Genomic DNA, 27,036 nt, shown 5'->3' with positions numbered 1-27,036 from the left:
GCAGCTTCGATGTCCAACAAACAGCCATTTGGTTTTGGCTGCCCGGTCTGTATGCCCTCCTCCTCTCAACCAACCCTCATGCCCCCAAATCCAAAAGTAGTCCAGCTGAGATGAGATAAAGCTGAACTAATCAAATTCTCTACGTATAAAAAAAGTTATTTTAATATACATACAACACTAGCCTGCCATTCATGTTGTAGGAATTGGAGCATATGACGGAAAATGATAAATGGTCACAGGACACTTAGCAGGAGTTATTAGATTACCACTCTGGCCAGACTTGATTTCAAGCTTCCTGGGCCTCAGGCCAAGGGTTAATCCAAACAACAAAAAAAAGGTTACTGCTTACACTGAACAGCATTAACTTCCTTTTCATAATTTACTGGAACTGAGCAAAAAGTGTAACAAAATGTATACAATTTAGTAATTGTACAAAACATTAATTTAGCAAGACAATATTGGTTACAGTCACCAGAATGAAGACTCACACTTCACTGCCACTTCCATGAAAAGTTCAGATAAATAAGAAGTCACTGGCTGAAAGTCACAACAGAAGCAATTTAAACTTTACATACAACAGCAAAGGTCAATCCTCCACAAGAGTACTGCAGACACAATCACTCAGAGGCTCTACATGCTGCCATGGCATTACTGGAATGTTCTTCAGAGTCCATCTTCTCTCTCCAAGACCAATACTTGAAGCATTAGATGTAATATAAAATAAGGAGTTCTTTATTATTTATACAAAACTTGTACATTGAAAAAAAAAATTATGATTCAACAACTCTGCTGACCCCCCTGAGGAAGCTAAGAGCTTTCATGGGTCTATCAAAGAGCCCTGTGTGAATGTTTCAGTCTCCAACCTCCTAGCCGCAGGAACGAAGCACACTCCTCCAGGGCCATTCACGTGGCACCTTCACTGGCTCTGAAAGCTGATTTCCCTTTCAATGGGCTCCACGAGCAAGCCAGGGTTTCCTGGACATTAAAGAAAACTATCTTCTCTGGTCCAAGCTTAGAATGTTTTATCAGTATACAAGTTGATTTTTATTTATTTCTTTAACACTTTCAATAAACTCCTAGCAGAAGCAGCTTTATTACAACATACACAGATTTGATACAGTTCTTTACAAAAACCCACCTAGATTTTTCCGCTAAATAAATTCAGTTGTCTTTTAAGTAATTAAAGTTGGCTTAGAGAAATGGCATTTTTCTTTCAAACCTGTGTTTTCTACCCTCTGAGCTCTGAGAGGTCACAGACTTACACGTTCTTGAGGAAGAGAGTCACCTTTGTCTAGGCGATATTAAAAGCTCTTGTATCTTTAACAAAGAATGCAAAACTCTGTTCCTTAAAGCCTTATGCTAGAAGATACGTTCTAGCAATCTAGACATTTATACTTAGACAAAAGGCCTCTCTGAACAAACAGTCTGCAAAGATTAATGCAGTGATTTGTTTTCTTGACAGGAAACGATTTAGCACTGCTTAGCACATAATTCAGTAGTTGGGGAATAAGAGTAATTCTTCCCTTGAAGAAAGGAAGTCCCCTCCTGAAGAATCACAATGGCTACCCCCCAAAAAATCAAAATAGACCAGCACCAAATGAAGTATTAGTTTACAAAAAAATAAACTTAGCTCTTATCTCTTAAAGTCCTATAACCCAGACTTAATAAATTAACTATGAAATCAGTTTGTCAGCTAGAGTATAATTTAAAAATCCATTTTCAACCAGAGGGGAAGGGAGGATGGAGAGGGTCAATCTCACACTGATCATCACGAACTCCATGGATTTCATCAAAATAAAACACTTTTTTCCAGTCTGTATTCTCTTTCAGAAGTGAGCTGTAGATTACCATCTGTGGACGCTTTAAAGCATGGTGTTCATGTTGAGATCCTTCCAGAGAGCACAGCATGTAAAGTACTAGCCTATTTTTAGATCTGAGAAATCTGCATGGAAAGAAGGATCTCAGACCTTTCTGAAACAGCCAAACACCAAGCAGTCGGCTCACAGGTCATGTCTATTCATCCTCAACATGTTAACACCGCATTGAGCTTTTTAATTCACAGATTTTATGTTAGTCCTTTAGAACCCAACGCCCATGTTTCAGTTCAGAGCCGCCGGGCTATTCAAGCAGCCTTCTTAGTGCAAGTTCCTTGGAGGTCTTGTAAATTTATTTTTGACCTAGGGCAGAAAAAGACAAAGTAGAGATATACAAAATATCAAGAATGCAGAATTTTAAGTTAGGACTATTGCACCTGCATAGTAGGTCTTTGTACTGCAGATCTTAAGTATAGGGAAAACAAGTTAAATAGATCTTTAAGTCTTACCTGTTGTGAATCATGTGACTTTTGACAAGATGTCCGGCTGCCAACGCTGCCATCAGTGACAGTTCCCCAGCCATTACTGTACCGCACACGATCCTGGCAAGCTGCCGGGCATTTTCCCCAGGATTGTCTTTGCATGCTCCTTGAACGCCTAGCATCTGCAGCCAGGGAGAGACACAGCAGGACTCACCCTTAAAGTCAGGGCAGCAACTTCCTTCTCTACCAGCTGAAATAAGGGCAACTACAATGGCATCAGAATAGAACCAGACCCCAGGAGAAGTACTCAGTTTCCAAGATTTGATAGCCAGTACCGACAACAGAGACCACAGTGCATATAACATCCACCACCTGGTTTGCAGGGCACTTAACTCAGTGTGGATGGACATTCACTCGCTCTCTTAAACTACTTTCTCAATTTACTAAGCATATGCCTCAGCATGCTTACTTGGACACACTAGATTAGGCTGGTGTGAGAAGCAAAAGAATGAAAAGACCAGCTAAAATACAGGTGATTGAGAAGTGATGTCAGGCAGAAACAGAGAATCCCAGGAAGTCAGAACTAGGCTTGAGGTCAGCCAACTTTGGGGCCGAGGTGTCATACCTGCAAACAGGCTTGCTGAGGGAGCAGGTTGGTCCCACCACCCACAGTTCCTAGTTCTATAGACGGCATGGTGCAACTGATATATAAATCTTCATTTGTGGGACCACTTGCTTCCATTAAAGTAATACAGTTTGAACTACCAACATTTTGTGCTGCATCCTGAAAAAAATAAAAAGGAAAAGTATAGAACTTCTCTTCCTTAGAAGTACAAAAGAGGAGAGAAGTGGAGGCTGAGCCCTCACCTGTCCGCAGGCAATGTAGATGGCAGTTACAATGTTCGCCGCGTGCGCATTGTAGCCTCCAATACTCCCGGCCATGGCAGAGCCCACCAGATTCTTACTAATGTTGACCTCAATCAGAGCTTCTGTCGTAGTCTTTAATACCTAGCAAACAGAGTTGTGGACATTTTACATGTTCCACCGGAAGATTCAGGGCACGCTACCCAGATCTATCCTTCCGTAAAGCAAGAGAGTTTAGATATGGTCCCACTTAAGTCTTGTCCTCAACAAAGAGTATCAGTCAAGTTTGTTCAAGTGAATACCACACACAGATGGGCAAGATACAACAGTCATCTTTAACATAAAACACACCCATATATTAAGGTTTACTTAAAATGTTAATATTCCTTTCCCCAATCTTTAACCCAATTAAAGATTAACAAAATAAAATAATCATCTAGTCACTCACTTCTCTGACAACCTTGGCTGGAATGACAGCTTCACAAACCACAGACTTCCCTCTTCCCTCTATCCAATTTATAGCAGCAGGTTTCTTGTCAGTACAGTAGTTACCGCTAACTGCTAGAATCTGCATTTCAGGGAAATATTCATGAAGCTTTGAAAGTGCCTTCTCTGTGCCCTGTCAACAACACAATAAAATTAAAATGCATAGATCAGAAGCTTTATTTGTATCTAATAATACTAATAAGTACAATAACTATAATATTTCTAAATACAAGAAAGTGAGCATAAAATAAAAACAGCTTTATTAGCCATCACAGTCATGAAGTTCTCAGTCAGGTATAGACTCCTACTGTTTCTTTCTAGGAATGAAAACTAAGTTCTTTGTAGTCACTGATGAACAGGGATGTAAATGAGAATATAATGAGAATATTAAAATGGGAGAAGATATTTGTAAATGACTTATCAGATCAGGCTACTATCCAAAATCTATAAAGAACTTATCAAACTCAACACCCAAAAAACAAAAAAGCCAGTCAAGAAATGGGCAGAAGACATGAACAGACACTTCTCAAAAGAAGACATACAAATGGCCAACAGACACACGAAAAAGTGTTCAACATCACTTGGCATCAGGGAAATACAAATCAAAACCTCAGTGAGATACCACCTCACACCAGTCAGAATGGCTAAAACTAACAAGTCAGGAAACAACAGATGTTGGCGAGGATGCGGAGAAAGGGGAACCCTCCTACACTGTTGGTGGGAATGCAAACTGGTGCAGCCACTCTGGAAACCAGTATGGAGGTTCCTCAAAAAGTTAAAAATAGAGCTACCTTATGACCCAGCAATTGCACTACTGGGTATTTACCCCAAAGATACAAAAGTAGGCATCCGAAGGGGTACGTGCACCCCGATGTTTATAGCAGCAATGTCCACAATAGCCAAACTATGGAAAGAGCCCAGGTGTCCATCAACAGATGAATGGATAAAGAAGATGTGGTGTGTGTGTATACACACACACACACACACACACACAGAGGAATATTACTCAGCCACCAAAAAGAATGAAATCTTGCCATTTGCAATGACATGGATGGAACTAGAGGGTGTTATGCTAAGCAAGATAAGTCCATCAGAGAAAGACAAATACCGTATGATTTCACTCATATGTGGAATTTAAGAAACAAAACAGATGAACATAGGGGAATGGAAGGAAAAAATAAGATGAAACAGAGAGGGAGACAAACCATAAGAGAGGCTGAACTCTAGGAAACACAACTGAGGGTTGCTGGAGGGGAGGTTGGTGGGGAGGGATAATTGGGTGATGGGCATTAAGGAGGGTGCTTGATGTAATGAGCACTGGGTGGTATATGGAACTGATGAATCACTAAATTCTACCCCTGAAATTAATAATACAGTATATGTTAACTAAATTGAATTTAAATAAAAAATTTTTAATTAAATTTAAAAATGAATTTAAAAATACTCAGTGAGAATATTAATACTCATAATCATGTCACTGGGAGTAACTCAACCCATGATCGATGTGTAATAAATTACCTCTTCTAGTTATTCAAGTGTTACCCATAAGCCCAAGTTACAAGGTCAGTAAAGACAAGTCAGACATAAAAGTAAATTCTATTGTAAATGAAACTCATTGGGATTAACCTTACAAAAATGTAAACAAGACTTCCAATTAAGTGAAATTAATTCAATTACCAACTCGTACCTCAAAAACCGAAAACATACTTACTGGCAATTAAAAAAAATGTGTTTTACTTGTGGTTAAAATACATGTGACATAGAACTTACCATCTTAACTATTTTTAAGTGTATAGGTAAGCAGTCACTTAAGTACATCCACACTGTGGTACAGCCCATCTCCACAACTCTTTTCATCTTACAAAACTGAAACTCCAAACCCGTTAAACAGCAACTCTGTTTCCTTTCTCCTCAACCCCTGGTAACCACCCTTCCACTTCCTTTCTCTATGAATTTAACTAATCTAGGTACCTCATAAATGTAATTTTGCATAGTACTTGTCTTTTTTGTTAACCAGATTATTTAATTTAGCAAGTGATCCTCATTTAGCATATGTGAGAATTTCCTATTTTTTTAGAGTTTAATAATATCCCATTTATGTATTCACCACATTTTATTTATCCATTCATCTGTCCATGAACATTTAGGTTGCTTCTACCTTCAGGCTATTGTGAATAATGCTGCCATGAACATGGCTGTACAAATATGTCTCTGAAACCCTCTTTTCAATTCTTTTGGGTAAATACCCAGAAGTGAAATTGCTGGATCATAATTCTCTTTTTAATTTTTTGAGAACCACTGTATTGTTTATTTTTAAGAACTTTTAAAAGCTACATATTTAGTCACTATCCTCTTTCTTTTCAAACAGTTCTCATATACAGGTAAACCACAAAATAATTTTGCTAACCTAACTGACTTTAACACATTTGGGAATGTGTTAATATTCAGATTTGTGAATATTTGTAAATAACAAATATCAGTAGAATAAAATGTAAGCCATACACAATCTTCTTATAAGGAAATAATTAAAATAAATGGATTATACAAATGAACTTGGCCTCTTACATAAAAGTCTTGGGGTCTCTAGAATAGGTGAGCTTTTAAGGCTTATAGGACAATGTTAAGAAGCACTAACCCCAAGATTCTTCCCAGCCCTTCTGAGTAGACCCAGAACATGTATAATGCCAAATCTAAATTAAACATATCAAATACAAATACTATTCAAGAAACGCCTGATGACACTAATCAATGTGACTGAAGAAAGAGAAATCAAGGAATCAATTCTATTTACAATAGCACCAAAAACCATAAGATACCTAGGAATAAACCTAACCAAAGAGGCAAAGAATCTGTACTCTAGAAACTACAGAACACTTATGAAGGAAATTGAGGAAGACACAAAGAGATGGAAAAACATTCTATGCTCATGGATTGGAAGAATAAACATTGCGAAAATGTCCATGCTGCCCAGAGCAATCTACACTTTCAGTGCAATCCCTATCAAAATACCATCGACATTTTTCATAGAGCTGGAACAAACAATCCTAAAATTTGTATGGAACCAGAAAAGAACCCAAATCACCAGGGGATTGTTGAAAAAGAAAACCAAAGCTGGGGGCATCACAATGCCTGACTTCAAGCTATATTACACAGCTGTGATCGTCAAGACAGCATCGTACTGGCACAAAAACAGATACATAGATCAATGGGCCAGATTAGAGACCCCAGAAATGGACCCTCAACTCTATGGTCAACTAATCTTCGACAAATCAGGAAAGAATATCCAATGGAAAAAGGACAGTCTCTTCAACAAATGGTGCTGGGAAAACTGGACAGCCACATGCAAAAGCATGAAACTGGACCATTTCCTTACACCACACACAAAAATAGACCCCAAATGGATAAAAGACCTAAATGTGAGGCAAGAATCCATCAAAATACTTGAGGAGAACACAGGCACCAACCTCTTCGACCTCAGCTGCAGCAACTTCTTGCTAGACACGTCCCCAAAGGCAAGGGAAACAAAGGCAAAAATGAACTATTGGGACTTCATCAAGATAAAAAGCTTCTGCACAGCAAAGGAAACAGTCAACAAAACTAAGAGGCAATCCACAGAATGGGAGAAGACATTTGCAAATGACATTACGGATAAAGGGCTGGTATCCAAGATATATAAAGAACTTCTCAAACCCAACACCCAAAAAACAAATAATCCAGTCAGTAAATGGGCAGAAGACATGAACAGACACTTCTCCAAAAAAGACATACAAAAGGCTAACAGACACATGAAAACATGTTCAACATCACTAGCCATCAGGGAAATACAAATCAAAACCACAATGAGATACCACCTCACACCAGTTAGACTGGCAAAAATTAACAAGACAGGAAACAACAAGTGTTGGTGAGGATGTGGAGAAAGGGGACCCCTCTGACACTGTTGGTGGGAACGCAAGCTGGTACAGCCACTCCGGAAAATATATGAATGTTCCTCAAGATGTTAAAAAAATAGAGCCACCCTATGACCCAGCAATTGCACTACTAGGTGTTTACCTCAAAGATACAGAATGTAGTGAAAAGAAGGGGCACATGCATCCCAATGTTCATAGCAGCAATGTCCACAATAGCCAAACTGTAGAAGGAGCCGAGATGCCCTTCAAGAGATGAATGGATAAAGAGGATATGGTTCATATATACAATGGACTATTACTCAACCATCAGAAAGGAGGACTACCCACCATTTGCATCAACATGGATGGACATGGAGGGGATTATGTTAAGTGAAATAAGTCAAGCAGAGAAAGACAATTATCATATGGTTTCACTCATATGTGGAACATAAGGAATAGCAGGGGATCACAGGGGAAGGGAGGGAAAACTGAATGGGAAGAAATCAGAGAGGGAGACAAACCGAGAGAGACTCTGGACTCTGGGAACCAAACTGAGGATTACAGAAGGGGGGGAGGGGGGAGGGGATGGGGTAACCAGGTAATGGGTATTAAGGAAGGCATGTGTGGTGATGAGCACTAGGTGTTATACGCAACTAATGAATCGCTGAACACTACATCAAAAACTAATGATGTACTATATGCTGGCTAATTGAACATAATAAAAATAAATAAATAAGTAAATAAAATAAAATAAAATATAAACCCTCTTCAAGACCTAAAAAAAAAAATGCCTAATGAGTTATATGAATCAATATTTAGCCTTCAATAAAAATCTTTCAATCAATTAACTCTGAGTAAGTAGTATATATACATGAACAAAATTCAAAAATACAGGACATAAACAGCAAGTCTGCTCCCCTCTTATCTCCCTGACACCCCGTTCCCCTCCCCTGGGACAATCAGTCTTGCAAGTTCTAATATAGTCTATCCAGGCTCACCTTTGAAATCATGTTCATCCCCATGGCATCACCTGACCTGGACTGGAAACGAATATAAAGATTGCGACCAGCCATACTCGTATGAAGTTTCTGTAGACGTGCAAATCTGTAAACAAAAGCAAAGATTTTTTATTTTGTTATTTTTTTGAGAAGATGGAAGTTATCTTAAAAAATCCAGTTCAGCTGATTTATTTTATACATAAGAGAACGCTCACGGAGATTACTTATTAAATGTATTTTCTTCGGGGCGCCTGGGTGGCTCAGTTGGTTAAGCGACTGCCTTCGGCTCAGGTCGTGATCCTGGAGTCCCGGGATCGAGTCCCGCATCGGGCTCCCTGCTCAGCGGGGAGTCTGCTTCTCCCTCTGACCCTCCCCCCTCTCATGCTCTCTCTATCTCATTCTCTCTCTCAAATAAATAAAATCTTAAAAAAAAAAAAAATGTATTTTCTTCTTTAACTAAACATTACGTTAGAACGCTAATTCAACCGTCTCGTTCTTATATGCCACAAGAAGAGAGGGCTGCTGCAGACAGCCATCATCACAGATACACATTAAAAGTCAAAAAATAAATAAATAATTAAACAAAGATATGAGCTTGAACTAAAATGGAGCTATCAACGGCACGCCTGGGTGGCTCTGTCGGTTAAGCGTCCAACTCTTGGTTTCGGCTTGGATCATGATCTCAGAGTCCTGGGACGCAGCCCCATGTCAGACTCCATGCACTATGGAGCCTGCTTGAGATTCTCGCTCTCCTTCTCCCTCTGCCCCTCGCCCCACTCAAACACACACACTCTCTCTAAAAAATAATAATAATAAAATAAAAAAATAAAACGGGGCTATCATTTGTACTGATTATGCTTCTTTATAAATTTAATTTTATGTATTCAAAGTAAATCTACTATACAAATATTTACTTCTATCCTGCTTGGAAAATCTTTTTTTCAGGCAACTCCTCCCTAGGGCAATTCTAAATCAATGCTCTTCTAGGACAAAGTAACAATCTAATCAAAGTGAACCTTGTAAAACCAACACACAAACTTACTAGCTCACACTATTTTTTTCTGTTTACTCCTATGGAGGTATTCATTTGGATCAACATTATGTCCTCACCCACATCCCCCAAACCAAGCATAAATATTACTCATTTTGAATAAATGGACTTCAAGTTAATATTTTGTTAGGTCACCTGAAGCAGACAATATATGTTAATAGTTACATTTACCGATCACAGAAGATGACACTGGCTCTGAAATAAAAATGCATATACAACCCCCTGCCCCCCATACCTGCTAGTACTGTCAAAAGCCTCCTTTATCACTGTGAACCCTTCAGGTGTCTCAAGCCAGGCCTTCACTTCCGCAGAGTCACAAGCACGGGGAAGACGCACCACGGGGCCTCGAGTCATTCCATCTGCAAGGATTCGACTGCTGGCACCTCCACCGAGCTACGCAGAGGATGTTACAGAAGCATGTTAATCCTGCAAACACTTCTGCTTGTCGCAAAAGGTGTCCTTGATTGTCCCCAAATCTTTTCTCATTGCCTAGCCTCAGGGCCTATCTTAAAACAGGCAAATATATAAATGCCAACTTACACCTATTGCTCTGCAGCCTCTATTAGTGCTGGCCACCAGACAACCTTCTGTTGTTGCCATTGGAACCTGAAATTCTTTTCCATCCAAGCACAGAGGTCCTGCCACTCCAACAGGGATGGGCATATATCCAATAACGTTCTCACAACAAGCTCCCATCACCTAAAAGGTAAAGTCAGGCACCAGGTGAAAATCTGTATCGCAAATACACAACCCTCGTCATTAATAATTTTCTTTAAACTTAAACCTTTAGTGTATTTTTCAACAAAATCTTTTATTTACTCTTTTTTTTAAAAGATTTTATTCATTTTGGGGGGCGGGGCACGCGCAAGCCGGGAGGGGCAAAGGGTGGGAGAATCTCAAGCAGACTCCCTGCTGAGCATGGAGGCCAACGCAGGGCTTAATCTCATGATGCTGAGATCACCACCTGAGCTGAAACCAAGAGTTGGGATGCTCAACCAACTGAGCCACCCAGGCGCCCCTTTTATTTACTCTTTAGTATTTAAAAAGTATTGGGACGCCTGGGTGGCTCAGTCGGTTAAGTGTCTGCCTTCATTCAGCTCAAGTCATGATCCCAGCGTCCTTGCTCAGTGGAGAGCCTGCTTCTCCCTCTGCCTGCCGCTCCCCCTTGCCTGTGCTCTCACACACACACACACACACACACACACTCTCTCGCTCTCTCATAAATAAATAAATGCTTAAAAAAAAAGGAAGTATGTAAAAGTACTAAAATCACTGAGTAATGACTACAAGCAACAGGAAAAATATTTTTACTTTCTAGGACCTATAATCATAAAGAGAATACAAAATTAAAGTACAATGATTTTAAAAAATGTTTTATAACACTATGTACATATAAAAGACTTGTCAAGAAAAACACTAAAAAGCTAAAGAGTAAAGCTACAAGAATAAAAGCTTCAAAGCAAACTTTCCCAAACCAAGAAAACAACATACCAAGGAGTAATTATAGTCCCTGTACGGTAGATACTGGAGAGAAGAAGGCTCTGGAAGTTTTCTGGAAAGTAACTGTCGGCGAATAGATACACCTCGTTCATGGGTTTCCATCAGAGTTTCTAATTTGTAAGCTGGGATGTGCTTAGCATTGACTAATTGGATGATCTCAGCATCACTAAGGAATTTTGCACCTTTCTAAAGAAATGAAAAAAAAAATTGGGAGGGATTGGTGGGAAAGGGAGGACAAAAAAACCTGAAGAAGTGCATTTCATATTCTTCATAACAAATAAGGCATTTAATACAAACGATGTTCTCAGTAGAGGAGAACTCAAAGAACTTTGGAGTTCTAAAGGAGATGATTTGAATGGAAATAAGAATATCAAAATGAAAGCAAATTCTTTTTTTTTTTTTTGAAGATTTTATTTATTTATTTGACAGAGACAGAGATAGTGAGAGCAGGAACACAAGCAGGGGGAGTGGGCGTGGGAGAAGCAGGCTTCCCGCTGAGCAGGGAGCCCAATGCGGGACTCAATCCCAGGACCCTGGGATCATGACCTGAGCCGAAGGCAGACTCTTAACGACTGAGCCACCCAGGTGCCCGACAGCAAATTCTTTATAAAAAATGACACTAAACAAATGTAAAACCAAAACACTTAAATCTCACAAGTGAAGTTCGTAGGAAAAAAAATTAAGATTCTGAATCCCACCCTCTAAATTTTGTTAACCCTGTATATAAGGAAGACAGTTGAAATTATCGATACACATTTTAAGAGGAACGAGGAAAAGTGAAAAAAATAACAAACCTGATGCTACTCTCACTCACGTGCACATAAATTAAGAATGAACCAGATTAAGTGGATACAGATGGAACACAATATTCACACTAAAGCATGAATGGACTCATATGGTCATGTAGGCAGAACATCCATTCACATGTCAGAAAGGAAAACAAGTTTCCTTGTGAGCATCAAGCTTACTTTCAAAGCAAACAAAAAACAAAAAAAAAACCTTTCTTCTGTCTTTGAAGCTCATTTTTGAGTTAAGCCTTTTCTAGGCCCCAAAACTCACGAGAATAGAGTAGTGGCTTATCTCTCTGGCAAACACTAATAAAGTACAAAGAGTACTGACCTTGAGTCAGTAAATCTTGGACTCTGGATCCGAGCCTTCCCATTTCCTAAATGTATTACTTTGGGAAATACTTAAGCCTCCCAGAGCCTCAGCTTTCTTTCTTACCTGAAAAATGGAGGTAATTCCAACTATCTCACAAGGTTGTGGGGAATAAATAAATAAGGCCACTACCTGCAAACCACACAACACAATGCCCAGAATTTAGCAGGTACTCAGGAGCTAGGACTTCCTTCCTTCCTCTAATAAAAAAAAAAAAAAAAAAAAAGCTCCTTTTCTTAAGAAAGATACAAACCTTGAGTTAATTTTATTTTCCTCACCTGCGAATTCCCAAGTATCTGTAGACATTCTTCATTAGGCCGAGGCTCCATGGGAAGTTCAATTTCAGGTTCCTGCGTCTCTAGTTCCAGTGAAGTATCAAGTAAGGAGTTACCAACCACAAACGTAGCTCTGTTTGGGCTGTCAGTTTCTGCCACTAAGGGTTTTATGACCTCAACTGTTCAAGAGATCAAAAGGAATCTCACAACTGTGAACATACGTTTTGTTTTCTTTTTTCTTTCCCCCAACCCGCACCCTGGAGACCCTGAGCCCAGTCCCAGGAGACGGCGGGAAGGATGTGAATATAAGTTTTAAAATGAACCCAACTTCTTGACAAATCAGAATTGGAAGAATAGAAAATAAAGAGAACAAGAAATCACCTTTTCTTTCTCTGTTTATCCCTGTCTCCTCCTCTGCTGCATGGACTTTCTGGCTATTTCTCACCAGTACAGGCTTACGTCTACAACAATCATCTGGGACTTTTTTGGGAGTCACTACAGGAGATGTGATAGGGTTTTTTAATGAGAGTGTAGATTCTGTCTCAGCTTGTTCAAAGAAGATGTACTTGACAGCCAGAAGGAGAGCTAAACTTAGGGTAATAACTTGTTCAATATCCATGCTGATCATTCTAAAGAAAAGAAAGCAAATTAAAATGTTATTACTCAGAAGTAAAAAAGGCACAACTAACTTTCAGTAACAAAGAGTGCTATGATTAATACACAACAAAGCAGGCCTCAGGTGACTTACTTAGAGAGATAAAACTGCCAGAGGGAAACACTTGGTTCAATTCTCTTGGACACATTTTCATCCAATCCTAAAGAAACCTTAGAATTTTCTGCCGTACTGTTTTGAGGAGAAGGATCAGCTATCCAGCGACTATGGGCATGAACAAGAACCAAGCCTAGAGACTGAAATAAAATGTTATAAATTATGTATCCTCTGCATATCAATGGCACCTCAACTTCTCATCCTTAGCATCTGGATAACCAGATACTATCTCCCATGGCCTCCCCCTTAGCATGAAAAGAGAGTCCCACACTTGTGACTAAAGCAGTGGCCCACTGAACTACTGGAAACATTGCAAACAACAACAGGTTTTCAAAGAGACATAAAGTGGAGGAACTTGAAAAATCTGTTTAGGGGAGAGAGATGAGGAGTCTCAAAGAAATGAGAAACAAGAAAAAAAAAAAAAAAGGAAGAGGAACATCAATGAAAGAGACAATTGTAGAAAGATAACCAGAAGGAGAGAAAAAAGTAAAAAAGCAGAGTATGACACTGAACTAGATACCAAAAGGAGAAGAAAACTACGTAATTACCATAATCATCTTAACCCTCTGAGTAACAGGATTTGGTTTATTTTCTTCTTCTTCTAAAACTCGAGCAAAATGGCTCAGTTGCCAAATTGGACGACCCTCGCGGCTTTCCCGAGAAAGCTATGAAGTAAACCAGTGTTACATTAGAAGGTACTGATTTTATCTATATGAACGGATGTGATAAGAAACATTACTCTTCTATTGATGCCATACGTAGGAACTGCTCTTACCTCTAAAACCAAGGAAACGCAAGCTGGGAAGAAAGTCATGAACACGAAGTAGTTGGCAAGAACGGACATGCAGCCAAAGCAGCACATAATTTCAAGTTGACGCACCCCTGGTTAGAGAAAAATTAAATGTATAATTAGTAAAGTACATGTATTTTTGATAGAGCATACATCACAGGGACTTTTCCTCTAAGCAGACAAATACAAGAAAATATTTGTGGGCGCCTGGATGGCTCAGTCGTTAAGCGTCTGCCTTCAGCTCAGGTCATGATCCTGGAGTCCCGGGATCGAGTCCCAGGTCAGGCTCCCTGCTCAGCAGGGAGTCTGCATCTCCCTCTGACCCTCACCCCATTTGTGCTCTCTCTCTTTCTCAAAGAAATAAATAAAATCTTTAAAAAAAGAAAATATTAGTATATTAAGCTCTTTGCTGTCTACTGGAAGAAGAAGGAGGAACTCTAAGGTGATGCCAAGCCTTACAGCACAGCAGGAATAGCTCCCTCAAGGAAGGAGAACTTGTATTCTCCCATGTCTCAAATCCGTCACAATGCCAGGCACAGTTGCTGTACGTAAATATACATCTGATAATCCCCTTTTATTAAATGGTAGTACTCTGTTTTGAAATAAGAATAACAAGGCCAGGGCGCCTGGGTGGCTCAGTTGGTTAAGCGACTGCCTTCAGCTCAGGTCATGATCCTGGAGTCCTGGGATCGAGTCCCGCATCGGGCTCTCTGCTCAGCAGGGAGTCTGCTTCTCCCCCTGACCCTCCCCACTCTCATGCTCTATCTCATTCTCTCTCTCAAATAAATAAATAAAATCTTAAAAAAAAAAAAAAAAAGAATAACAAGGCCAGGCTATACTAATGTGCAAACCCCCCACAGTTAGGACCCAATTCCACTCTTTACCAGAAAAGCAATTCACCTGTGGACCAAAGACTTTTTATTAAAGTAAACCTTACTACCAGCTATGCCATTCCTGATACAGTATCATAATAAAGACGTCATGTGTACTACTGAACTCTCATTTCAATATAACCTCTATTGTATCTATTTATGTTCTTATAATTTTGGTTAATTTCACTAATCTATCTGAAAAATTAAATAATGTGCAAAGGCAACTCAAGATCCAAAATTAACAAACATTCCACTATAAAATGTTGAAGATATCACTCGGTAATCTTCTCAAATAGAAGGTAACAGAATTTTAGAGCTGAAGAAGACCTCTGATTACCAAATTCTATTCCCTCAACATTACAAATAAACTTGAATATAAAACATATTTCTGATGTCACTCATATTAAATATAAAAATGTTTTGAAATGTAAATAAAAAGTTATTCCCTCCTGTTACAAAACCGCTAACTAGAATACAAGAAACTCAACATATTGTATATTTTGTTTTTGAATCATTATAGATCATTTGACTAAATAATAGAACGAAAGCATACACTGTATTGTTCTTAAAATTCTACAGCATCGTGTCAACTATACTTCAAAAAAAATCTACAGCAATTACTCTCAAACGTGGAAATTCAAGAGAATATACAGCTATAACAAAAGCATTGCGAACAACCTATACTTTAGATAGTAGCCAAATGTTATCTTTTCAGACTTGAGAGCACAGAAACAATACTTGACCAGTGCTTTTACAACTTAGTTATCAGCTGTTTCCGTCTGCACAACAGTAACTACTGTTGTTGCGATATGCTCTGCATTCTTCCTCACTCCATCCCAGAACAGTCTCTCTGTGCCACTCGGCTACTACAGGAAGAGACAGCACCAATCTATGTATTTCCAAGAAGTGAAGACTTTTTTTTTAGTGGATTTCCAAAGGGCTACTTCCTCATTAATATGTGTTAAACCTGTCCTCTTCTACCCTAAGCCAAATCCCTAATTATATCATTTCTGTATAGCTGTACATGTCTAATTTCCAACTATAAATCTTATCATGTTCTTTGTCTACTTCTCTGACCCAGCATGCCAAAATTCATCACCCTACTTTCCACATCAATTTCAAATGAATAATCCTTGGTTTCATGGCTTACTGCCAGTTCCTGGCTAATCTTCTTCACCTTCCTATATACTCTTTTATTTGAATAAAATCACATAGGTATGTTTTCACCCAATCAAAAACATTTTTCTTGATTGTGGTGGTGATTTAATAATTTTTTTTTTTAAGATTTTATTTATTTGACAGAGAGAGTGAAACAGCACAAGCAGGGGGAGCAGCAGAAGGAGAAGAAGAAGCAGGCCCTTCTCCGAGCAGGGAGCCTGATGCAGGACTCGATCCCAGAACCCTGGGATCATGACCTGAGCCAAAGGCAGATGCTTAACCATCTGAGCCACCCAGGCGCCCGTGATTTAATAATTTTATCTTTGTCAAAACTCAAAACTATACCTCAAAAGTAGATTTTAAGGAATATTCATTTTTTTTTAAGTTTTTATTTATTTATTTGTCAGAAAGAGAGAGCACAAGCAAGGGCAGTAGCAGGCAGAGGGAGAACCAGAACTCGATCCCAGAACGCTGGGATCATGACCTGAGCCGAAGGCAGACACTTAACCGACTAAGCCACCCAGGCCTCCCAAGGAATAGACTAGAACTGTAGTTACAAAGGGTAGCTCCCTGAGAAAACCATAAAGTCTAGTCTTAGTGATTAGGAAACCTTAACAACAGCATGATATATTCATTCTGGCAAATTTCCATGCCAGGCCACAATATTTGTCCTGTATAATGGAGTCCTATGCTTGATATTTAACATCTAACTCTCTACTATCCAATTAAGGATTAAGAAACATGTGTTGAGACTAATGCCAGGTACTCGCTAAGATGTACTGCATACCATCTGATTAAATCTTCCCAACCAGCCTATTAGGTGGATCTAACTTAGATCTGGCCCACTCCTGACTCTTCACTGTCTCCTACATGACAATTAAAACACAAGGAACCAAGTCACTAATTTAGTCTGGGTAACAGCAGGAACTGGAAGGTGCTTTCCAGATGAACCTTGGAATACAATCTTGGTTAAAAACTAAATAAAAAAAAAAACACAAACACTACAAAGTCATCAAAAGAGTGGAACACAGAAAGAGAAGGTGGCATTAGTGAAAAATCAGTAACCTGCTACTAAGTTTTCACTAAAGCAGACAGACATAAGGTCAGATAAACCCATATACTCATTCAATTAAAACCTTTTTAAGAGTAATGTCAGACTTTTAAAGTCAGAATTTAAGAATAATCAATGCAATCTAAGATGTTCCTTTTTCCCTTCATCTACAAACTTATTTTAAAATATATTAAAAATTGCTTACAAACCTGACATGGTACCAACTCCAATCACCAGACATTCTACAAGAGCATCAAGGGTGAATGTGGGACCTAAAATTGCCATTCCACGAGCGATGTTTTCCCGCACTTCATCCTAAAACACAGACCAAACATATCAATGAGAGTAAAGTACAAAACAACTTTCAAAAATGTTAGAGAGCATCCCAGGACCTCTACTAAAATCTAATTTGCTATACAAAGAGTGAAACAGACAATGTAATACCACTAACAGGCATTCCAGATGCAAAGGATTAAGAAAAAGGTCATGTACAGTGCCCTGCTTTCCCTTTCCACTAAGTGAGATGCTACTTGGGAAGATTCCTCTGAGGCATGCATCAATCCTGCCATTTAAATACTGCATAATGAGGGGTGCCTGGGTGGCTCAGATGGTTAAGCGTCTGCCTTCAGCTCAGGTCATGATCCCAGGGTCCTGGGATCAAGCCCCACATCAGGCTCCTGGCTCAGCGGGGAGCCTGCTTCTCCCTCTCCCCCTGCTCATGCTCTTTCTTTCTGTCTGTATCTCTGTGTCTCAAATGAATAAATAAAATCTTAAAAAAATTAAAATAAAATAAAATAAATACTGCATAATGAAATACTGTAACATTTTATATTTGGCTACTATTGATCGTTCTTAGTTGCAAATTTTTTGAGACCTTAATACTATGAGACCTAAACCATATGTTTGTCAACATGCTCAAGGGGTCTAGACATTCATCAAATACATAATCAAGGCAGAATTACATGCTATTTTATACTAAGGTACTCTGATGCAAGATTATTAAAAATGTTTATTTAAAGTGACTAATGAACATCAAGATAAAACTTTAGATGGAAAATAATGCTAGGGTTAATGCTAAAGTTTTAGAAATAAATCTACCCTGAGCCTCTCTTCCATTACATCCTGTCCTGTTCTCTGATAGGTTTCAGTAGGTAGATACTCTTACTTATCCAAAGTCTTACTACCTTAGTTTCTAAAACCTTCACATAGGAAAATGGGGAAGATCCCAAATTCCAGGAGCTACGGAATTATAACTAAGTTGTCAGGTAACTGGGACAGTTCCTGGGGCACCTAGGAAGACCAGTCTTAAGTCTTGACAAGTAAACTTAAAACTGCAGGCAAATCCTGAATCTTGAACTATGAAGAAACTATTAATGCTTCCTATTAATGTAAACAAACTGAAAGAAAGGAATACTATTAACATTCATGTCTTAAAAATAAGACTTACCGGGCGCCTGGGTGGCTCAGTTGGTTGAGCGACTGCCTTCGGCTCAGGTCATGATCCTGGAGTCCCAGGATCGAGTCCCGCGCATTAGGCTCCCTGCTCGGCAGGGAGTCTGCTTCTCCCTCTGACCCTCCCCCCTCTCATGCTCTCTCTCTCTATCATTCTCTCTCTCAAATAAATAAATAAAATCTTTAAAAAAAAAAAAAAAAGACTTACCTGTGAGTTGGAACTGAGAGCAAACTTTGCTAGAGCACTTGCTCTGGAAAGGTCAACCAAAAGTAGGAAAAATGGCAAAGCTTCACTGGAAAAAAAATCAAGATGATCAGGTACATTTAACAGGAAAAAATGTGGCTTAAAAATGCTTTCTAGGGGCGCCTGGGTGGCTCAGTCGTTAAGTGGCTGCCTTTGGCTCGGGTCATGATCTCAGGGTCCTGGGATCGAGCCCCACATCAGGGAGCCCGCTTCTCCCTCTCCCACTCCCCCTGCTTGTGTTCCCTCTCTAGCTGTCTCTCTCTGTCAAATAAATAAATAAAATCTTTAAAAAAATAAAAATTAAAAAAAAATTAAAAATGCTTTCTAAAATAAAACAACCACCTCATACACTGTACGATTCCTTAGTATGTATACCTTTTTGCAGCCTAAAAGGTACACCTTATACTCACTGCCCTTTGACATCCTGAAAGCTAAACATATGCATTGCTCAAAATATCTGTAATGTTAAAAAATGTAAATGTATTTACACAGAAATACTTTTTGATAATTTTATAGCAAAATATCATCCTAAGTAAAAAATATATCCTTGAATTAACATGGGAAAAAAAGCGGAATATACACAATTTTTAAACATTAATCACTATATGTGGAAGGATAAACTGAACAAGTTTTCTGGAGAGACAGCTGGCAATATCAAAAGCCCTAAAAACTTAACACAGCCACTGTGTCACTCCTAGGAATATATCCTAAGAATGAATATGAACACAAGTTTAGCCACAGAGACATTCATCAGTGTTATTAATAGAGGAAATTAAATAACCTAACAATCCAATCCTAGAGAATTAAGTAAATGAACTACAATATATTCACCCAGGGGAATACTAGACAACCAATACAAATAATTTAGTTTAGCATTAAGGACATGCAAAGATGTTGATAAACTATTATTAGGCATAAAGAAATTATAAAGACATAAAGAAGTTATATGATCTCAGAATTTTTGTTTAAATGTAAAAAAAAAGTAGTAAAGGATATATACCAAAATGTTAACAGATATTAACATTAGCTAAATGACAGCATGAAAATTTTCCCCATATTTCCTATAAACTTTTTTAAATGTATATATTATAATACTTTATAACTTGAAGAACAGTTCTTAATAATATATTTTGAAAAAAAGTGTATTTATGTTTTAAATACTTACTTCAAGCCTGTCAATTCTTTATCTAAGAAATGAATGACAACTGTACTGAACACAAAACTTGAGAAAATTGTGAAGAGGCCAGCAATACCTAAAATGACAAAATTCAAACGGAAAAAATCATCCTTTATTACAAAAATAATAACGTACAGTCCCCTATAATATTCTGAAAGAAATATTATTTTCGATGATTAAGATCTTAAATATCAAAATGTTTACTCCCAATTGGGAAATCACTAAATGCGTGCAGTGCACTTTAAGCAATATACACACTTCCATATACATGATTTGAACAAATAAAATTATGTATTTCCATAGCAAATCAAAAATTTGATAGCACAAGAAGTTAAATGTATAAAATGATTACCCAAAATATATTTTGATCCAAGTTGACGTAAATTCTGGAACTGGAAGTAAATATACAGGATTGCTATGCATCGTGTTATTGTCAGAATTATAATGTCACTGCTTAACACATCCTATTGGAAGAGATAGAAAAAAAAATCCCAATAGCTTTACCTTTTAAAATAAGCCACTAAAAGAATTTTTATTTTGTATGTATCATTAGTTTGTATATTACCATGAAAATATAAATATAGGCACAATACAAGTCAAATAAAAATATTAAACATGCAAATCAAAAATTAAATCCAATTTTTAAACAATCTGTTTAAAGCCAATCATTTTTCTGTTAGTCACTTTTAAAGCTATTATTTTCTCAAGTAAAGTCAATTACACTCATTTTATGCAGAGAAGGCAAAAAGTGTATTTCCAAACTATACAAGTAAATAGAAATTTGAGGTATGTTCATGAATACTAAAAGATTTTACTTGTAACTTTTTTTTTTTTTTTAAGATTTTATTTATTTATTTGACAGAGAGATAGAGCGCACAAGCAGGCAGAGCAGCAGGCAGAAGAAGAGGGAGAAGCAGGCTCTCCACTGAGCAGGGAGCCCGATGCGGGACTCGATCCTGGGGCTCCAGGATCATGACCTGAGCCGAAGGCAGCCGCTTAACCAACTGAGCCACCCAGGCGCCCCTACTTGTAACTTTTTTGATTATGTGGTCACTAAGAGGAAATGCTCTTCAGAAACTGAAAATGAAATTTAGTGAATATCAAATTAATTTCACAAACCTCTTCAAACTTTGGGCACTCATAATTCCAACCACAGATCTTATTGTTACCAGTAAACATGTTCATGGACATCATACAGATGGTCAGTGTCACTGTCCCCACTATGACTTCCCAAGGATGGGAGGCCACAAAAAGGCCGTGCATTCGGAAAAGTCTTGACAACATTGTAGTTACAGAATTCTTGGATCCTGAAAGGAATATCAAGCCACTATCAGTACACAGTTCACTGTATTTTTAGGAAAAGATTTTAAGATTTTGCACTGTAAACCCTGCTTTTGTAGGCACAGTGTCTTATACATATGTATAACACTATTTGACAGTGTTCCTTATTAGTTCCGTAAAATAATTATAAAACTAAAATAAGAGGACTCTGATATTACTTTTTTACTCACAAAACTTAAATCCTCTATCAGTCACTAGCAACCAACTTAAAAACTAGCTATTTCTTACAAGTTGTATGAATTCAAGCATTTATGATGAAACCAAATAAATATCTCAGCCCACGATATTATCTGAGCCAAGGAGGAGAGCAATAAAGCAGGGGGGAAAAAGTGAGAAACAACTATTAACATCTGTTTTCTAATTACCCTGGTATAAAATGCCCATAAGCACCCTCTACATTCTCCATTCTGGTTACGCAAAAGGCAAATACCAAACAATCTACTTGTTGAGTGTCCTCCTCAAAGGTAGGGGTCCATTACACTTTTCCATCCCATCTAACATATGGCATAATGTTACTAGCAAAATGATGTTTAATAAAACTTCCTACTCTTGCTGTCACCAGAGAAAAAAGTCTTTCCCAAATTTTACAGCTAATAAAATGCCACTACAGTACTGGCCAAAGTAGATGTCTATGACATTCAAAAATTCCCAACAGAACATACAGGTAATTTTTTTTTTTTTAAAGATTATTTGAGAGAGAGAGAGAGAAAAAGAGGGCGCGCACGCAGAGGGAGAGGGGCCGAAGGAGAGGGAGAGAGAATCCCAAGCAGACTCTCCACTGAGCACGGAGCCTGACACAGGGCTCAATCTCAAGACTCTGAGATCACCATCTGAGCTGAAATCAAGAGTCAGACGCTTAACAAACTGAGCCACCCAGGCGCCCCTGGAGAACATACAGGTAATTTTGACCTAATGACTACCATGACTAAACTTCCTCATGTCTGTTGGCTAAATTACAATAATTTTGATATTCTGATTTTTTAAAAATCTGACATAGTCACTGGTCTCTAATACAGGAACTTGTAAACCTACTTATATTAAAATTAATGCTTACAATAAAGCATATTTAACTACCCATCAAAATCTATTTCAAATTAAGATTTAAAAAGTAAGGCTACTGATTGAGACACTAGCAGGAATTCAAATGAATCTCATGTTTGTGGAAATAACTAAGAAAATGACTCATTTATTGAAGACAGAAAATTAAAAGGCAACAAATGAAGAAAAACAAAGTTACTCTATCTAAAGGTTAAGGGAAAGAAAATAAGAGTAGCTTTTAGGAACCAAAGCAATTCCTGAACATCATCCCCCACTGTCACACGATGTTCTCCCCATTTCAGCTGCACCAGGCCCCGACTGGATAGCTGGCTTTCCCACTGTAGGTGACAACCTTTCATTGGATCAATTCAATCATGAAATCAATTTTGTAAGAACAAACATTGTTTAATAAAATAAAATAGAAAAAAATAGCTGTAAGAATATAGTATAGGTAGGTTTTTTTTTTTTTTTAAGGTTTTATTTATTTATTTGACAGAGAGACACAGCAAGAAAGGGAACACAAGCAGGGGGAGCAGGAAAGGGAGAAGCAGGCTTCCTGCAGAGCAGGGAGCCCAATGTGGGGCTTGATCCCAGGACTCTGGGATCATGACCTGAGCCAAAGGCAGACACTGAACGACTGAGCCACCCAGGTGCCCCAGTAGGTATTATTTCTTAAAACTTGATGTTTCATGAAACTATATATATATATATATGTGTGTATATATATATATATATATATATGTGTGTGTGTGTGTGTGTGTGTGTATAGTTCCAACATAACATGTATTACTTACTGTGGGTCTCAATTTTAAAAGGCTAGCAGTCACTAAGTTCTATAAATGTGGCATGCATCTGCCTATTTATTCATGCTTTTTCAACCTTCTTCCCTGAGCCTTGTTCCTCATTTTATCCTCCAGAACCTTTCACCCACACACAGCAGTTGCTCAACAAATACCTGCTTAATTAAAAATAAACTCATAAACTACAGTAGCATGTATTTTATTGATCCATCTTGAAATAGACCTAAAAATGACTAAGCCAACAAGATATAAATATAACTGCCCACCTGCTAGCACACCCCTCCACCCCCCGTTTAAAGGCTGAATGTAGAGCATTCAGGGAACATATTAAAGGGGAATGGGGTAGGGAAGAGAGGCTACAGTCTATACATTGTTTCCAAAAATGAACAATAACAAAAATAGTTTCTATTAAATGAGCAGGGACTTGGACTTAAAACTTTGGAGAGTATTAATCATATCTTAGATTTGAATACTACTTCATTATAACCAAAAGCCTCATAAGAGCCTAGATTTTCAGGATAGTTTTCCTTTTTTTTTTTTTTTAAAGATTTTATTTATTATCTGACAGAGAGAGACACAGCAAGAGAGGGAACACAAGCAGGGGGAGTGGGAGAGGGAGAAGCAGGGTCAGAGGGAGAAGGAGAAGCAGGCTTCCTGCAGAGCAGGGAGCCCAATGCGGGGCTCCATCCCAGAACCCTGGGATCATGACCTGAGCCGAAGGCAGATGTTAACGACTGAGCCACTCAGGCGCCCCTCAGGAGAGTTTTCTATCACATAACATCTTTCTTATATTCAAAAACAAGAAACAAAATCCTACAAACTGGTTTAAAGGATCAACTAGCATCAGTGTTCCAGAAAACGAACCAACTAAAAATACATATCAATACTAGGTCAAAACGATTTCTAACATTCTCTCCCCGCCAAAAAAACTCTCAACTTAGGTTATTCCCTATTAAGTGAATGTATTCTTAACTATTAAAAAGTTAATTCAGTTCAATTAAAATATGAGCTGCTAGCAGGAAGACACCCCAATTTGATCACAAATTGGTTTAGCATCATTAACCCATAATTGTATATTAGGCACATTATGTTGTCCCTTTAAAAGATTTCATGGGGGGGGCGGGGTGGGACGATGGGTTAGCCTGGTGATGGGTATTAAAGAGGGCACGTTCTGCATGGAGCACTGGGTGTTATGCACAAACAATGAATCATGGAACACTACATCAAAAACTAATGATGTAATGTATGGTGATTAACATAACAATAAAATTTTTTTTAAATAAAAGATTTCATGGTAGCTTTGTCAATTCTGGGACATTTCTTTCCTAAGTATAAACTCTTTGCAACATTCAGAAAAAAATTACACGATTCTGTGAACCAGCCCCAAACACAGAGAAGCTCACCTATTTGGAACACAAACTCAGTAAAAGAACGTACAGTGTGTGTCAAAAGTAACCATAATTGTATACGTTCTCATTTCTCATAAGCACCCTACCCATTTCCCTGTGATTATGCAAAGTATTTAAATGCCAAAGAATCCAGTCTTCCACCTTCATCAGCAGTTGCAAGTGGCATTAGCAGGCTATAGGACAGCTCATGCAAATTCAATGGACACTATTCAGGCTATGCTACAGTAAAAACATTTTACTTAAAAAAAAAAAAAAAAAACAAGCTAAATAGGCAATGCATGTCTTGCTTATGCACACTGAAATATGCCACAAACATTTCAGAGATTCTTCAAAAGAAAAGATTATTTAAATTCAATGGAATCCTCAAACTCCAGTCCAATATGTTAAGAAACCACTACCATAGCCAATTGCAGAAAAGGATGCTTTGGCATCCAACTCAATCTCCTTCCTCCTACCTTGCACTCTTCCTGCACTATACATCCTAGCATTTGATTATACCTTACACAGCTCTCAAATTAACTGCTGTGTAAATTTTGACTTTTTGAAGACAAGAACCATGTCTTACATTGTGTCATTTTTAGTTCCAACAGGATCTAGCATTCTGTTGCTCAATCTGGTATCCTAGGGGGAAAAAAAATCTTGCCCTGGAAATCAGGAAACCTGGATTCTACACCCCATTCTATTACACACTTGTGAGTAAGTCACATCTTTATTTTTGTAAGTCACATCTCTCTTTATTCACTTACTAAGCTAGAGTTCCAAAGTTCTTTGACAAAGACAAGTATTAAGTGGAACCATGTGAAACTGCTACTTTTGTAGGTAAAAAAAAAAAAAAGTCAAATTTCAAATACCTGCAATTTCATAGGGGTCAACCTAGATAGATACTGATACACATGTAGTTATCCATCCTTGGTTTAAAAAGTAGATCATACAAGAATTAAAAAAGCACACACGAGCACATTACACACTTCATCCTGAAAGGCTCATGCCACACATGAGCTTCATATGTTAATAATTAATCTTTGCACATTTTTTTAACCTTCATGTTATTAAATCCCATTTGTCCTTCCTATCAAGTTTATCACAAATCCTGTGAAGACACAACAAAGCAGGCCCTCAAAAACCAGTCAGTCGATCCCACAGTACACTCCAGGCCTTTGCTAGATTACCTCTAAATCAGAAAATGTCTTTCATTGCATGGAGAGTAAAATACATTCATGAGCAAAAAACACATCCTCTGCATTAAGATGCTGAAATTATGCATGATTATTTAGTATAGCCCAGAAACAAATGTTTCTTATGACTTTTCAGGACCAACTCTAAGGCGGCATGCACTCAACCAAGCTATGAAATATTTCAGACGACCATTTAAGATGGAATACATCTGCCTTCTCCTACGACAGAAACCGATTGTTCTATATGTGAACCTCCAAGTTACGTCTTTCCTAACCCAAACCAAATAATTCCGGAAGGCCTACCAGGTTTGGACCCAACGACATCAGAACCAAGGAGACTAAAGCCCCTTACAAAAAAGAAAACTGGGGGGGGGGGGGGGGGGGGGGGGGCGGTGAGTAGAAGAAGAATACTTTAAGTCCTTGGGCAAGTCCCTACATTGGGCTCCGCATCCTCTCAACTCGTCTCTCCTGGAAATGACCCGGCACCTCTCTGCAGATCCACGGTTCTTTTCATGGCTGTGTGAGTCAGGAGCATTTATGGAAATCTTCCCCATTACTTTAAAGAAAGGTGCTGACGAACAGCAGCGCCTGGGCGTGAACGCCTGCACCTGATAGACCTCGTCGAGGCCTCTCCTCGAGCTGCGGGCCCAGCACATCACACACACGCACTCCCAGCATTTCTCGAATCGAGCGGCTTCCGAGGTCGCGCTACCTGGAACCCTTTCCGCCCCGATGATCGTGACTGCCAGCCTACACCCACTACTTCGGACTGGGCGGGCGACCGCGGCTACGCCCCGCCTACGCACCGACGGTGACGGCGGCAGCCAAGAAGCCGGCCCGCCGCCCACCCCTCAGGCCCAGGCCGGCCGCCGGGCTCCCCCAGCATTGGTGCGGGCCGCCACTCGGCCGGCCGCGCCTCAAGGACGTCTCCTTGTAGTCTCCGCGGGACCGGGCCGCCACACCCGCAAAGCCGCCACTGCAGCTCCCGCCAGGTCCGCAGGAGCTGCCGGCTGCCCCTTCCCAGGGCCAGGAGGAGCCCGAGAACCACCACCAACCCGGCCTTAATCCCGCTTCCACCCACCACTGCCCCGCTCCCCGCCGCCCCGGCCCCCCTTCGCTGCCACCGCCCGCCTCACCTCCGGATCTCACTAGAGGCCACCGAACCCGGGAGCCGGCGCTCCGCCTGTCTCCAGTCAACGGAGACGCGAAGCGGAAGGAACCTTCGGCATACGCACACTCGGA

General features: G+C 39.1%; 1 protein-coding gene across 1 annotated transcript; it reads right to left on the bottom strand.

The window, feature by feature from the left end:
* Positions 1 to 369: 369 nt before the first annotated feature.
* On the bottom strand, positions 370 to 27,036 carry HMGCR (3-hydroxy-3-methylglutaryl-CoA reductase). The gene is made up of 20 exons (XM_035014659.1): positions 26,931 to 27,036; positions 21,151 to 21,338; positions 20,384 to 20,495; positions 20,020 to 20,107; positions 18,819 to 18,903; positions 17,368 to 17,473; positions 14,063 to 14,169; positions 13,836 to 13,952; positions 13,267 to 13,427; positions 12,900 to 13,147; positions 12,522 to 12,697; positions 11,077 to 11,271; positions 10,126 to 10,284; positions 9,821 to 9,978; positions 8,535 to 8,640; positions 3,609 to 3,779; positions 3,164 to 3,304; positions 2,922 to 3,080; positions 2,324 to 2,478; positions 370 to 2,177 (listed from the first exon to the last, which is right to left on the bottom strand). The coding sequence occupies exons 2-20, from the start codon at positions 21,313 to 21,315 to the stop codon at positions 2,123 to 2,125; spliced, it is 2,664 nt and encodes an 887-aa protein (XP_034870550.1). The 5' UTR covers positions 21,316 to 21,338; positions 26,931 to 27,036; the 3' UTR covers positions 370 to 2,122.

The sequence above is a fragment of the Mirounga leonina genome, unplaced genomic scaffold, assembly GCF_011800145.1.
Source record: "Mirounga leonina isolate KUSES-001 unplaced genomic scaffold, KU_Mleo_1.0 Mir_168, whole genome shotgun sequence".
NCBI lineage: Eukaryota > Metazoa > Chordata > Mammalia > Carnivora > Phocidae > Mirounga > Mirounga leonina.
This window is presented reverse-complemented; position numbering and strand designations above follow the sequence as displayed.